This window comes from Carassius carassius, chromosome 48 (genome assembly GCF_963082965.1).
Source record: "Carassius carassius chromosome 48, fCarCar2.1, whole genome shotgun sequence".
Classification (NCBI taxonomy): domain Eukaryota; kingdom Metazoa; phylum Chordata; class Actinopteri; order Cypriniformes; family Cyprinidae; genus Carassius; species Carassius carassius.
Genome location: NC_081802.1, coordinates 2,524,054 through 2,538,138, shown reverse-complemented (window position 1 = coordinate 2,538,138; position 14,085 = coordinate 2,524,054). Strand labels below are relative to the sequence as shown.

The 14,085-nt window shown below is 38.9% G+C and overlaps 2 protein-coding genes across 4 annotated transcripts in view; one reads left to right on the top strand and one right to left on the bottom strand.

Moving 5' to 3' along the window:
- Positions 1-3,719: 3,719 nt before the first annotated feature.
- On the top strand, positions 3,720-7,726 carry LOC132131549 (SLAM family member 5-like). 2 transcript variants are annotated; one of them, XM_059543602.1, is made up of 7 exons: positions 3,720-3,830; positions 4,541-4,882; positions 4,970-5,477; positions 5,566-5,601; positions 5,825-5,857; positions 7,094-7,443; positions 7,619-7,726. In XM_059543602.1, the coding sequence occupies exons 1-3, from the start codon at positions 3,776-3,778 to the stop codon at positions 5,275-5,277; spliced, it is 705 nt and encodes a 234-aa protein (XP_059399585.1). In that variant the 5' UTR covers positions 3,720-3,775; the 3' UTR covers positions 5,278-5,477; positions 5,566-5,601; positions 5,825-5,857; positions 7,094-7,443; positions 7,619-7,726. The 2 variants fall into 2 exon arrangements, with proteins under 2 accessions (XP_059399585.1, XP_059399584.1); XM_059543601.1 differs by lacking the exons at positions 5,825-5,857; positions 7,094-7,443; positions 7,619-7,726 and having other exon boundaries at positions 4,541-5,723.
- Positions 7,727-9,319: 1,593 nt separating this feature from the next.
- The window catches only part of LOC132131256 (unconventional myosin-IXb-like), a 38,090-nt gene continuing 33,324 nt past the window's right edge, over positions 9,320-14,085 (bottom strand). For both annotated transcript variants that reach the window (XM_059543279.1, XM_059543278.1), the window contains 13 exons: positions 13,845-14,015; positions 13,683-13,724; positions 13,493-13,604; positions 13,338-13,411; positions 13,057-13,249; positions 12,770-12,898; positions 12,597-12,702; positions 12,377-12,508; positions 12,162-12,285; positions 11,901-11,948; positions 11,083-11,198; positions 10,881-11,008; positions 9,320-10,549 (listed from right to left, as the gene is read on the bottom strand). In XM_059543279.1, the coding sequence (XP_059399262.1) occupies positions 10,125-10,549; positions 10,881-11,008; positions 11,083-11,198; positions 11,901-11,948; positions 12,162-12,285; positions 12,377-12,508; positions 12,597-12,702; positions 12,770-12,898; positions 13,057-13,249; positions 13,338-13,411; positions 13,493-13,604; positions 13,683-13,724; positions 13,845-14,015 (1,800 nt within the window). In that variant the 3' untranslated portion in view covers positions 9,320-10,124. The remainder of the gene's footprint in view (positions 10,550-10,880; positions 11,009-11,082; positions 11,199-11,900; positions 11,949-12,161; positions 12,286-12,376; positions 12,509-12,596; positions 12,703-12,769; positions 12,899-13,056; positions 13,250-13,337; positions 13,412-13,492; positions 13,605-13,682; positions 13,725-13,844; positions 14,016-14,085) is intronic.

Here is a 14,085-nt window from a genome sequence, read left to right as displayed (position 1 = left end):
CTCAGCGCAGACTAACCCGGTGGCGATTGTTTATATATAAATCCATCATTGGGACATTGCCCCCTTATTTATGTAGGCTTATGTCCTTTAAAGTCAGCACTTGCTCTCTGCGGTCTAATGATAATTTTAACCTGGTTGTGCCTAGGGCTCACACAGCATTGGGGAAGCAAGCATTTAGAATTTCTGCCCCATCAGCATGGAACCTGTTACAGAATGATTTAAAACTTGATAATTTGGTCTCTTTTGGTCATGATTTCCACGTTGGTTCATGTACTGTTGATGTACTATGTCTTGTATGTTCATTTCATTGTATGTATTTTATGTGGAACTTTTTATGGCGGCTTTCCTGGCCAGGGCTCCTTTGTAAAAGAGACTTGTTCTCAAAGGATTTCCCTGGTTAAATAAGGGTTAACCACTTCAGCTGTTATTTTGATTTTTTGAGAATTAGGCATATGCAATATTGGACCCACCGGTGGGTCCCCAGAGTTGATGTGGTTAAATAAAAAAATAAAAAGAATAATTCAGTTGCAGTGCCTACTACGGACCAGAAGGCGGTGACTACTGCAAGGGTGTTGTGGAAACATTTTTTACAGTAATTTTTGGGAGGTTTGATCAGTTGCAATCTAACCAGGGCCCAAATTTTGAATCAAGGGTCATTAAAGAGCTATGCTCATTGTGTAATATCAGTAAGTCTCATATGACTCCCTATCACCCATCAGGAAATGGACAATGTGAACGTTTTAATTTGACACTGTTGAGTATGCTGGACACTTTAAAGGATGATCAGACCAAGGCTTGGGACCAGTATGTGGCAGAATTGGTACAGGCCTACAATAACACCCCTCACCCTTCTACAGGCTATATCTCATATTTTTTCATGTTTGTCCGTCATGCAAAATTTCCCATTGACATTATGCTGGGCTGGGGAGATAGATTTATGGGGACCGTTGACAGTTGGGTGCATAACCATCATAAAAGATTAGTGGCTGCCTGTAATCAAGCCCAAAAACAAGTTGGTGGTTGGTTTAATTCTGATACTGATTGACTAATTGTTACCAGTCCCCCGGCCTTTGTATGTGTTTGTAATTGTTAGTGTGTGTGTATATAGGGAGTATTATAGTGGGCATGTACTGAGTGGCCTTTTGGTGTGTATTGTAGTGTGTAATTTAACTGATTCACATATAGATTTTGATTCCTTTGGTGTTTGATGTGTCATGAAATTGTGTTTAACTGGTGGCACATTAACTAATTTCTAGATGTTGAAACCCTCTGCTGAATACCTTTCTGCTCGTTGATTGCTTACTTATTCTAGGTAACTTGTGATCGGTCAAACACAATATTAATTATATGTGACACCCATCTTAACCTGCCGCTTTGCCCTTTTGAGGCTAATGATTTGTAGTAGGCTATTGTATAAGAATAAACGCCATATTTGTATTTATTATGGTTGTGTGCTTGAGTCTCCTTGGCTATCGATGCCCAAATTAAATGATCTTGTCCAGTCAGGAAACTGTTTGTCTCTTCCTTTACTCCTTTGAATTTTATTGGCGTGTTACACTATGCTTTATCAATAAGGTGTTATGCTTTGCTTTTTTAATAACTGTTCTTAATGCATTAAGCAATAGCATTTTCAAATAATGGTTTCAAAGGGAGGAAAACACTTAACTTGAGACTTTGTGTTGTGTTCATATTCCGGTCACAGTACAGTACAGACCAAAAGTTTGGACACACCTTCTCATTCAAAGAGTTTTCTTTATTTTCATGACTATGAAAATTGTAGATTCACACAGAAGGCATCAAAACTATGAATTAACACATGTGGAATTATATATGGAATTATATACATAACAAAAAAGTGTGAAACGACTGAAAATATGTCATATTGTAGGTTCTTCAAAGTAGCCACCTTTTGCTTTGATTACTGCTTTGCACACTCTTGGCATTCTCTTGAGCTTCAAGAGGTAGTCACCTGAAATGGTCTTCCAACAGTCTTGAAGGAGTTCCCCGAGAGATGCTTAGCACTTGTTGGCCCTTTTGCCTTCTGTCTGCGGTCCAGCTCACCCCTAAACCATCTCGATTGGGTTCAGGTCCGGTGACTGTGGAGGCCAGGTCATCTGGCGCAGCACCCCATCACTCTTCTTCTTGCTCAAATAGCCCTTGATGCCTTCAGTGGGACTCTACAATTTTCATAGTCATGAAAATAAAGAAAACTCTTTGAATGAGAAGGTGTGTCCAAACTTTTGGTCTGTACTGTATATCAAACCTCTTTACAAAGAACTCTAGGGTTGTAATATTGAAGTTATGACAAATGGCTTTATTGGATTAGATGATTGTTTAGTTATAGTTCCTGTGAATGCTGGGGATGTTGATCGTCCAAACAATGGTAAGATACTGTATTACTGAATCTCTCTGCATGTTTGGTGGTTTTTTGTTTTGTTTTCAGCAGGTGCAGAAACACCTGATCAGCAGAGACATTCACAAAACTGTAAGTTATCGGACAGCTAAGCAATTTGAAGGTTCTCAATTGGGTCTATTTGGCTGATACCATTACAAAGAACATTTACATTTACAAAGCAACTTAAAACCGTTTATCCTATTAAAGCTCAGAAAAGCACAACAGCGGTGAAGCCTTAGGAGACCCAATGGACAGTCAATGCAACTAGATAAAAGTTGTAGAAGTTCTGTGGGAGGATAAATTTGACCAAAATGACTTTCCAGCATTTTTTAATTTCCTGTCAAAGCTAAACGGGATAAAACGAAGACTTAGGAAGACCTATATAATGAAGAAAGATTCAAAAACAGGTTGCAACTGGGCCACAATACTGGATCTCTGACCATCAGAAACACTACGGACATTACAAACTACACATCATCAGTGAGAGACAGAAGATCTCAGAAGAGAGTAGGTCAAGTCTTCCAGTTGTTAAATATCTCCAGGAATGGACCAAATATGATCCCCAAAACATTTACTGAGAATCTCAGATCATTTAGAATAAAGATCCATTAACACTGAACAAGTCAGATGATCTGAAACGACCAATTAATCCAACGACAATCTGTCAATGTTTTTATTTTATTTATTTATTACAGATTCCTCAGAAAACGCGCCAGAGATGGCAAAATCATTGATGAATGGAGAGATTGCTGAAAACGCATATGAAGTGACTGTTACATTATCCTTATTTCGAATAAAAAAATCAGCTTTAAAACAGGTGAAAAGTGTGAAGCTACATGCTGATTTTACACGAACTTTTTGTTATTTTACAGTCGATGTAACCTGACCTTGTTTGTTATGCATGTTTATGTGCATTGCATGTCTGTTACTTTTTATAGTGTTCGTTTTAATATTGTTTAGTGTAGATAAACGAAAGAGTAATATTTAATCGTTTTCTGTCCTCTAGTGGACAATCTAAAACTTGCACTGTTTCAAACAGTTGTCAACTAAATTTTTTATAATAAAAATTTTATCTTATGAAATTCATCATGTTGCATCTATGTCACGTGCTGTAAACCTAGGACTAACTGTATTGGTAAGTATGATATTTTAATTAAACCTTGAACTTTTTTCCTACTGGTGTCGTTCACCCATTCGTTCACGTCAAAGCGTCACTCTGAAAGTTGAATATGAAAAAATCACGTGTGCAAAAGTAGTTATGCTAGTAATAGTCTCTCTGTGTGTGCGGTTTAGCTCGTTTAGGAACCGATCGAACGCTTCAAGACTCGACGGAACAGTTTAACAACTACAATGGACAACATTTACTGATCTTTTTCTCACATGTTCAGAAATATGGAGACTTTTGTTGTATATTTTGTTCTGTTGCTCGTGGATGGTGAGTGGATTTAAATGGTTTCGAGACTTAAAGACAAAAACGTTAATATCTGTGTGATATATCAGGTGACCCTGGACCACACAACCGTTTTTGTTTTAAGTGTCAATTTTAGGACGAAATTGAGATTTATACGTCACCTGAAAGCTGAATAAATAATATTTCCATTGATGTATGGTTTGTTAGGATAGGAGAGATACAACTATCTGAAAATCTGGAATCTGATGGTGCTAAAAAAAATCTTTAAAGTTGTCTAAGTGAATTCTTATTAATGCTTATTACTAATCGAAAATTAAGTTTTGATGTATTTTTTGGTATGACATTTACTAAATATCTTCATGGAACATGATCTTTACTTTTAATCTTAATGATTTTTGGCATAAAAAGAAAAATCAATCATTTTGACCCATACAATGTTTTTTGGCTATTGCTACAAATATACCCCAGAGACTCAAGACTGCTTTTGTGCTCCAGGGTCACAGATATTATTTATACTCATTAACATAATTTTTTTGGTCTGTTTTGTGGAGCTTAAGTAAAAAAAAAAAAATTCTGTGAGAAGACAGTTTTCGTGTATTCAAACACAATATCCTTGAAATGTGGACTCCACTCTTCTCCACACTATAAGGCTGAATAGAGAAGAAATGGCATTAATTAGTAGAATATTAACCCTTGGACTAGACTAAATCTCTAAAACGGTCTCTGTTCTGCAGACGTGTTTAGTTTTATGGTTGAAATACAGTCTGTGTCAGCGATGGAGGGAGATTCTGTCACTTTATATACTGATGTTACTGAAACACAGAAGGCTGATCTGATACTGTGGACGTATGGATCGGACAGCACTCGAATAGCTCAAATAAACAGAATTTCCAATAAGATCTCATTATATGAGGATGTTCTTGATGAGAGATTCAGAGAGAGACTGAAGCTGGACGATCAAACTGGATCTCTGACCATCACAAACATCACAACTGAACACGCTGGAGATTACGGATTTCTACAGATCTTTGATGGAAAAGAAGTCACACCCAAAAAATTCAGCATTGCTGTTTCCGGTGAGTCGTTTTCTAGATGCATTCGGCTTGATTTCATTGCATTGCAGTGTGGATCCATTATAGACCTTATTCTCTCATGCTTTCCAGCATTTCTGCCTGTTCCTGTCATCAGCAGAAACTGTTCTTCTTTTTCATCATCATCCTCATATTGTTCATTGGTGTGTTCAGTGGTGAATGTGGGTCATGTGACTCTCTCCTGGTACAAAGGAAACAGTTTATTGTCCAGCATCAGTGTGTCTGATCTCAGCATCAGTCTCTCTCTACCTCTGGAGGTGGAATATCAGGATAAAAACAGCTACAGCTGTGTGCTCAACAATCCCATCAGCAACCAGACTCAACATCTGGACATCACTCAGCTCTGTCACACATGTGAAGGTATGGCAGCTATTAGCTAATTCTCATAGAGCTGATATCAGCTGGTCATGCTCTAGTACTTCAGTACTACATTAATATCGTCTCTCTCTTTCCTTTATAGCACCGGGTTTATCCGCAGCTCATGTGGCACTGGTTTGTGCTGGTGCTTTGGCTGTGGCTGCAGTTTTGTGTGGTATTTATTATTACTGTCATCACAAGACGCCTACACAAGAAGTCGAAGGTAGTGTGTGTTACCTACAGCAAATATTACAAAATATAGTTGTGCATGAAGTTATCAGTTTATTTACAATAACTGATTGTTTATACAGACAAACCTAATGGAGAACTTATCAAGCTAAATAAAGGTAAGGTTCAATTTAACATGTGTACTTACTCGTATGTAGCTTTGTTCTCAAACATCATTACACGCTAAAGTAATCATATTATAGTTATAAATAATAAAATGAAATTTAAGTCATGTGATGAATGTTAAGGGTTGGTTCAGGCCGACAATGGTAAGATACTTCACTACTGAATCTCTCGTGTTTGTATAAATCCACACTCACAGGGATTATGTGTTTGTTTCAGCAAATGGAGAAATGTTTATTGATTCAAAAAATGGTAAGTTACTTTACATCTGTTTGTACCTTACTAGACAGATCAAATGTTGTTCTTTAATGAAGTCTGTGATTTTTAGTTCCTTTGCTAGCTATGGAGCTAAACGGTAAGATACTGTATGGTAATATGTGGTTATTATTTCTGGTTCTTGTCAAGTTAAGCATATTGGGAATGTTGTCGTGAAGCGGATTCGAAAATAGCATAAAATCAAAAATGGCAGGGCAAAATCTTCTCGGAATATTTAAAACTTCCAATTCTTTTTTAAATAATTAAAAAAAAATGTCTTTGTTATGAGGATGTTAGAGGCAGCATAAAAGGGATAGTTTAGCCCAAAATAAAAAAAAGTCATATTTAATCATCCTCAAGCTGTTCTAAACCTGTATGCATTTCTTTATTCTGTTGAACACAAAAGACAATATTTCGAAGAATATTGGTAACCAAACAGCTGCAGTACACACCGACTTACATCGTATGGGAAAAATAAATAAATTGTAGTGAACTATCCCGTTACGATAACATTCCATTTTAACATGTAGCAAACATTATTCAAATGTAACTTTTTAATGTTTTCTGGAACATTCTAAAGTTTATTTGTGAATGTTCCCTGATATAAAATGTCCAGTTTTTAACGATCGTTTTTTTTTTCTCTTGCAAGAATGTTAGGGAAAACATTAAGGGGACATTACATTTTATAATTTAGCAAATTCTATTCGTGTTACTGGAAGAACACTTTGAGAGGAACTTGCCAGAACGTAAAGTTCTGTTAGCTGGGTGTGAGGCTGAACAGATAACAGGAGGAACTGGTTATAGACCGTCTTCAGGTGAAAGGTGTGACTGACACACAGAGTGGGAAACTCCAAAACTGTTCCCACTTTACAATAAATGCCACTGTTTTTGGAGTATTATCTATTCCAGATATAGCATAACTGTGCATACTAAATCTCACCTTCTAACTTGCATTTGTCTGCTGCAGGTTTGAAAATTTCAGACTACATTCATTTTGCTGACACTTATCCAAAGCAACCTAAGCGGGTTACCCTATAGGGAGTGACTAGGTGAAATGCTGCATTGCACAGCTATCAAATCAGCACTTGTTTGGCGGGAGTTGTGGGTGAAAGAGGGTGTTGCTGTGTCTTCTCAAGCCAAGGATGATTGGCAACTGATAGGCGTTTCAAGAGTCTATAGATTGGGAGACTCCGGCGTGTTCAATCATGTTGTCCGTTTCTGTTTGTTCTCCAGGTGTGTTTCTGAAAGAAGATGACGTCACCTTGGTGCAAATGAGTGAAGACCACTCAGTCAAACTAAACACTTATCTGACTGAAACACAGGAAACTGACATAATATGGTGGAAGTTTGTTGATTCCAAAGATGCCAATAGTGCCAAATTTGTTATCATAGCTAGACTGAATAAAACCAACAACGAGGAATACCTATGTAATGAAGAAATGTTCAAAGACAAGTTGAAACTGGACCACAACACCGGATCTCTGACCATCTCAAGCATCACACCTGAACATTACGGTCATTATAATCTACAGATCATCAGAGAAGGAGCGATGGTCGTTCATACGTTCAGTTTTGTCGCTCATGTGAGTAGGTGAAGTCATTTCAATGGAAACTGTTAGTGAAAATAGTTGTCTTTGTCAGTGTGGCTTAATTCATTGTGGATAGTTATCCATCATTGTATTGGGAAAATAATTACATTTTTGGATTGATAGGAACATGTAAACACTATTTTTACCTTCTATGCTTCTTTTGTTACAGGATCTAATGAGAAGAGAACAGACACAAAGCCTTTTTCAGAGGAGACAAACCTGCCCATGATTACAACCGATGACCTTCCCGTGTATGAAGACTGGAATAGCATCCACACTGCAGTTCAACTGACAAAAACAAACACCCCTACATCCCTAAAGACAAAACACTCTAATGATAGGCTATATATATATATATATGCATCTAGCTAGGGAATCAATGTAATTTAATTAGCATATACTTTCTTTTTTTGATAACACTATTTTGGAATAATTTGTGTATGTGGGGGCTGGGGGAGTGTATAAATATTTAAAAACGTGTACAGCTTTATTTCTACAACTAAATATTTTTATTTATATAGTACACACTTGTAAATAAAATAAATATATTTTTAAATTCAAAAATATGTTTTTGGTTCTTCGTTTAGATAATGTGCACCTATTGAGTTATATGTAGGCCTAGCCATTATCATATCATTATCATACAGCAACAGCAGACTTCAACATGTACTGACTTCATCCATATGGCACGTTAAGTGTAATATATTACAGTCTCTCAGTGTTCATTTTCGGTTAGATGTAGGCTACTCATGAGATTTGGAAGGGTTTTTCGGCTTGTGACATAATCAGAAACAAGTATGTTTACACATACGAGAAATTTGTTGTTTTAGTGATATTGAGCTCATGTGTCAATTACAGAATATATTCGAATCGCAATGACCCTGTTTTATGTCTTTGCAATAGAACGCTGAAAAATCTAATCCTTTTTCGGACTGACATTTTTAAAATGAAATAGCATAACGTGGGGATGTTTTGAAAATAAGCTTGCCTTTTCCTTTAAGCTGACAGGATAATAGTCAATAATTAAAGATCTGTAACTAAGAAAAGTCATGTTTTCTAGCCTCTTTGAATCACGTAGTTGGAGGCATTGAAGGAGACTCTGTCATCTTGAAGTGCAGTCACACACATATTGAACTTGAAAAACCACTGACAGTCCACTGGAGACACAATGACAACAGGAATGTTTATAATATTACTCACCAACTCACCAATCTGCAGCTCTCTGATGGAGGAACATACCTCTGTTTCATCCCAGATTTGGGAATTTATCACAGAACACAACTGGTGGTCAAAGGTGTTGTAATAACTCCTAATAATGTTATACACTTTGAGTTTCTGTGTGCTTGTTATCTAATCACAGTAGTTCTAGAGTTATATTTTTGCATGCTTAAACATTTTTCACATTAAATTTGTATACTTCTATTTTTGCCCCACAGAATTTAGTCAAATACAAAGCAGATCAAATAGAAAAGCAGAAACACGGACTCTGCACCTCTTAATTCCTTTATCTGGATTCATTCTGTATTTTACTTGAACAGGCATTTCTGGAAGTTCTTATTCTCCACATCAGGATAAAAATGGCACCCTTTTTTCATTTGTTTATAATTTAATTGCACACTACTGATATTTTTTCAAACTTAAACTAAATAATGCATTAAAAATGAGTATGTCTTAATAAAACACAATTTATACGAAAGCAATAATGAATGAATAATTTGTGTTCATTAATTGATGTTCTGTCTGCATTAATTTAAAGGTGATGTTAAGGATTGTGTAGGACAGGAGCAGCAAGAATAGATGGTCGGTGGTACCTCCGGAGAAAAAGGAAGCCACAAAGAATTCTGGGTAAGAAACAGGAAAAGCACACAGGTTTGCGTCAAGTACAAACTGTATTGTAGGAAAATAATTAGTTTCATTTCTCCATTAAATGCAAAAAACGTCACAGAGGACTCAAAAACAGCAATACTAGTAGGCACATACGGTCCTCGTGATGCAAAACGTAATTTACATCATAGACATCCAGCCGGCATTCGTTCCATACTTTTCATTCAACAATCAACAGCACTCGTAACTCTTGACATTAGTATTCAACACAATGGCTTGGCCAATAACTTTCCTACACAAAGCTATTCTGAATAGATATCCACGCAGATCCAAGGTGTCATATCGTTTACCAAAATGAAAAAAAGAAAAAGTTCTGAGTTATGTAAAATTGTATTCGGTTATGTCATTCTGGTCCGAGAGGAAAATGGCTAGTGCTGCATCCTTCCCCCTTCTAATCAAAACTTATCCATTGAGTTCTTGTGCAGGAATATAAGGAGGATCTACAGCTTAAAAGTCCATTTAAGATGAACAAAGCTTTGGGTGCATGAATAAATCCATCCACAAAACACCATCAAGGGATCACTCCTCATGGTTGAATTAGTTTTCATCTTCGTTAAAGACACAAAGGTGCAAGACAGTTAAAAAAAAGCAAAGCATTGATGCATGTCAATGCCTGTATGCCACACAAATCAGAGTCTAAAAAGTATCTTTAAAAATCCAATATATTATTAGTATGGAAAAGTGCTAGGTGAGACCATTCTCTTTTATCAGTCACTATAAAAGGGCAAGTAGTCAGCGCCAATGACGTCATTCAATCAAATTGCTCTTTCGAGAGCATGCCACTTTGCAACTCAAACCTCGTCCTTTACGAAAGCAATGTCTGGGTCTGAGAAACGTCGTGAGGAGGTCTGGAGCTCCTGTGCGCTGGTGGTGTCTGAGGCTGCAGGTGAAGGCGGGAAGAGGAGATCTATTCCAGCAGCGATGTAGAGGGACTGGATGCTGTCTTTGCGGCGGCCCGGTTGCTCGCGCCGCTGGACAAGGGTGAGGGACCGGGCTTTACGGGGAGGGAGGGACTGTACAGCTGGGTGGCACAAGACTCCTGGGGGCAGCTTGACCGTTTTGGGTATGACAGGGCAGCGACGCTGGAGCTGAAGCCTGGGAGAAGATAGTGAAGGAAGAGAGGGGGCGTCAGCCCATGTGGTGCCTCCTTGGGCCAGGGTGACAGATTTAGGAAGGCAAGCTGGTTTGGATAATCTTGGGATTACGATTGTTTGTCCTACAACAGGAAAAGAGAACCAATCAACCCCCAAAGTAGAAGAAAGCCCAGAGCAGAACCCAAGATATGCCACCAACAGTCATAAAAGAGAGGCAACATGCAGCGTCTTATTCCATCACCGCAAACATGCACATAACAAACACTTGGGTTAGATGAGATCACAACCTACTACAGAGCGGATGGCACCGCCACCCTCTTTAAATGTGCCAGGAGCATCCCGTCCAGACCTGCGCCACACACAACAAGGACAGGACCCACACATGGGTGACTACTGCAGAGGAAAACCAAAGGACTGGTCGGAAACAAAGAGAGTCTGTACCTTAATACTGACCTTCCGTGTCTGAACAGACTGCTCGCTCATCCAACAGGCTCTCAGAGCTGACAGATGCCTCCGAGTCCAGGTTCTCCTGGTCAGAACCGGGCTGTTCTAGTTCAGGTAGCCTGCAGGCAAGGTCCTCTCTGGAACATAAACCAGAAAAAGACGTTCAAGAGTCATGCAATGTGGTCCTGAGACTACTTCTACATTTACATACTTTTCTTGCTTGATGGACTTGATCCGCTCCATCAGGCTTCGCTCAGCTTCTGTATCTGAATCCAGGGGCTCATTCTCAGGTACAGCACAAAGGTCGGAACCTGGCTTCTCCCGAATCTAGAGTCCAAACAGATACAATCTTCAACTGAAGATAAAGACAGATGAATCCAAGTTTTTCCCCATGTTGCCACAAAAAAGGAAGCACAGAAAGACAGGAGGTTCTTCAGTGAAGGGACTACAGTATTAAGCATTTTCACTGGACTCAAGTCTGTCCCCATTTGGTAAGTCTAAAAAAGGGGAAAAACAATCCCTTGTAGAATGAAAATGAGGAGTGCTACAGATGTTTCAAAGGTGAGTCAATCTGGAGAAAGAGAAAAGGTCTACTGGGAGAGAATATAAACCACTTGGATGGATGTTATATTTCATTATGGAACTAAACACAATTAAAGTCTCTAAGTTATAATGACATGAGTTTCAAAGGTTTGTAGAAACCAAAAACAAAGATTAAGAGTCAAACCTGACTGCTTATCTTTCTGCATTATTGTCTGCATTTATAGAAACAATAAACATTACAGAATACCCCTATTGTTTAATCTTCAGCAGTTTACTTTGCGTAGCTTTGAAATTCATGCCATTCACTGCAATGACCAACCAAAACCAGCACACATCTACACCAACATCCACTTGACACCCTGGTCTACAGATCTAAAATAACACTAACACATGCAGTGTTTTGAGTTAGTATTTGTGAGGCATGCACACCGGATGCATGAACATGCCAAACTACTGGGCTTCACAACACCACAGGGTCATACGTACCGACACTTCTTTGTAAGGAGTGATAAACCTGAGAGGTAAATTCCAGCTCTACATAAAGACATAAAAACGAGAAGCAAAAAAAGTGTTGCGAAAATTACTCTCTATAGGAGCCTTATGGAAGGTTGCAGACTGTTGGAAAAAGTGATTGTTCAGGGGGCAAAATATGCACATTTTTCACAGGCATCAGGAGACAAACCACTTTCAAATAATTATACAGCAATGCTAGAAGACATCCTGCTAGGACAGGTAAGTCAAGTGTACCGTGTTTCGTCTTTTAAGCTTGAGCTGATTGACAGCCAGTGCCTCAGCGTATTCCAGCTGCTCGATCTCCTCCATTTTCTCATTGTATCTCCGGATTTGTTCGTTTAGTATCATCTCCACACAACTGAGGAAAGGTAAAGGTTAAGTCTTTTGACTTCATTCATGTTGTTCTTAACAACACTCTCTAATTTGCAGTGTGGATATGAAGTCCTTACGTGGTGGTTTTGGCGACGTCTTTCATGCTCATGAGTGGGTCAGCGCTGTCCAGACAACGGAGGATGCAGGGGGCAAAAACAATGGCCAGAGAGTTTGGCGTCATCCGATTACTCTTCTCCTCCTTTGCAACCCTGAAATGACACCAGATCGTTTACTTGATGGCTAGCTACATGGTTTTGCACTAACAGAATTTGTTAGACTGCATGTAGTCATCTGTACCTGACAAGATGGAAAACGAGTCTCTCCAAGGTGTTGAAGTTGGCAGCCGGAAGCTGTTCCAAAACTCTGTAAATGGCTTGCAATTGCTCTTGCTTTTCAGGCAGTTCTATGAGGGACAACAAAAGAGTTACAGCATGTCTAAGGGCTACCAAAAGGGTGTTGTGGGGACCAACCTATTGCACGGAGGAAGTCGTTGTAGTGCGTGAAGGTCATGAGAGGTTCAGGCAACTCCCTTAACCACTGTTTGACCAGGCCAGTGACGGCATGGATTGGGTAATCCTCAAGACAAACGTTCTCTGGTCCTACACAAACATGCATCCATTAAACAGGGTTATTTAAAAGTTATCAAGAGTGGGCTGGATAAGCTAGAAAAAAAGTCCAAAATATGACTATGTGAGACTACAGAGAGGTCGTCTTCCCAGTGTGCCAATGAGTTCTGGTACCATCCATGATAGCTCACCTGTTTCCAACAGCTGGTGTAGCTCCTTCATGCGATTGGCTGAGCCGGACTTCCTGTAAATGCCCTCTGTGTACAGGCCATTCATTTCCACGTGCTCCATCATTATCTCCAGAACGATTGGCACAGGGGTCTTGTTGTTGACCAGGTGGCCCACACGAACACCAAAGTGTTGTGATCCTGGCTCATCATCACACTAGACCCACAGCACACAAAGGTCAACAAATTGAACAAGATTCCAAAATGACTGCTTCTCCAAACTGCTTAGAAGATTGGATTCTTACCTTCTTAGAGCAGAAAGTAGAGCAGTCTATGACGATTTTACAAATGCACTTCTTATGGCAAACCATTTTGCAATCTGAAACAGAAGGAACTCATCATACAATGTTCTCAGCCTGAATGAAAGCAAATCCATAGGGCATGTATCAGAGATTCTCACAACTGCACATGTAGGCCTTCTCCATGCCCCAGATGTAAGACGTGCACTGATCACAAGACTGCATGATGTTGACTTGGTAGTTCGTAAACACATGGTCCAATGGATTCTCCAACTAAATTCAGACAAGATGTTTACATTTCTTCACAATTCACAAAGCAGTGTCAATATGAAAGGATGAAAGGATACTTACGCCCTTGTCCTTCTTCCTTCTCATCTTACGACCTTTGGGGGGCTGAGACAGATTTTATCCGAGGTAAGTCAAAAGGATAACATGCATTCAAATGATAAATAACTTCCATTTAAATCAGCTAATGAAAGTCTAGAGGGTAACAGGGCATGCATGAACTTTCACCTTGGCTGGTTCAGCCTCTTCTTTTTTGATCTCCGCTCTAATGAAACCATCCAGAACTGACTGGAAGAGATTGACCACCAGTGGCACCTCACCTTTCTGCTTTTCTCCAGCTAGATTGATCACTTTATTGTGGTAGCTCTTCATCAAAGCCTCGTACCCAATTTGTGGTTTCTGTTGGTGAAGAAGAAGTGAATAACATGAACTACAAGTTTCTTTTAATGCCCATAATACATATTGACCT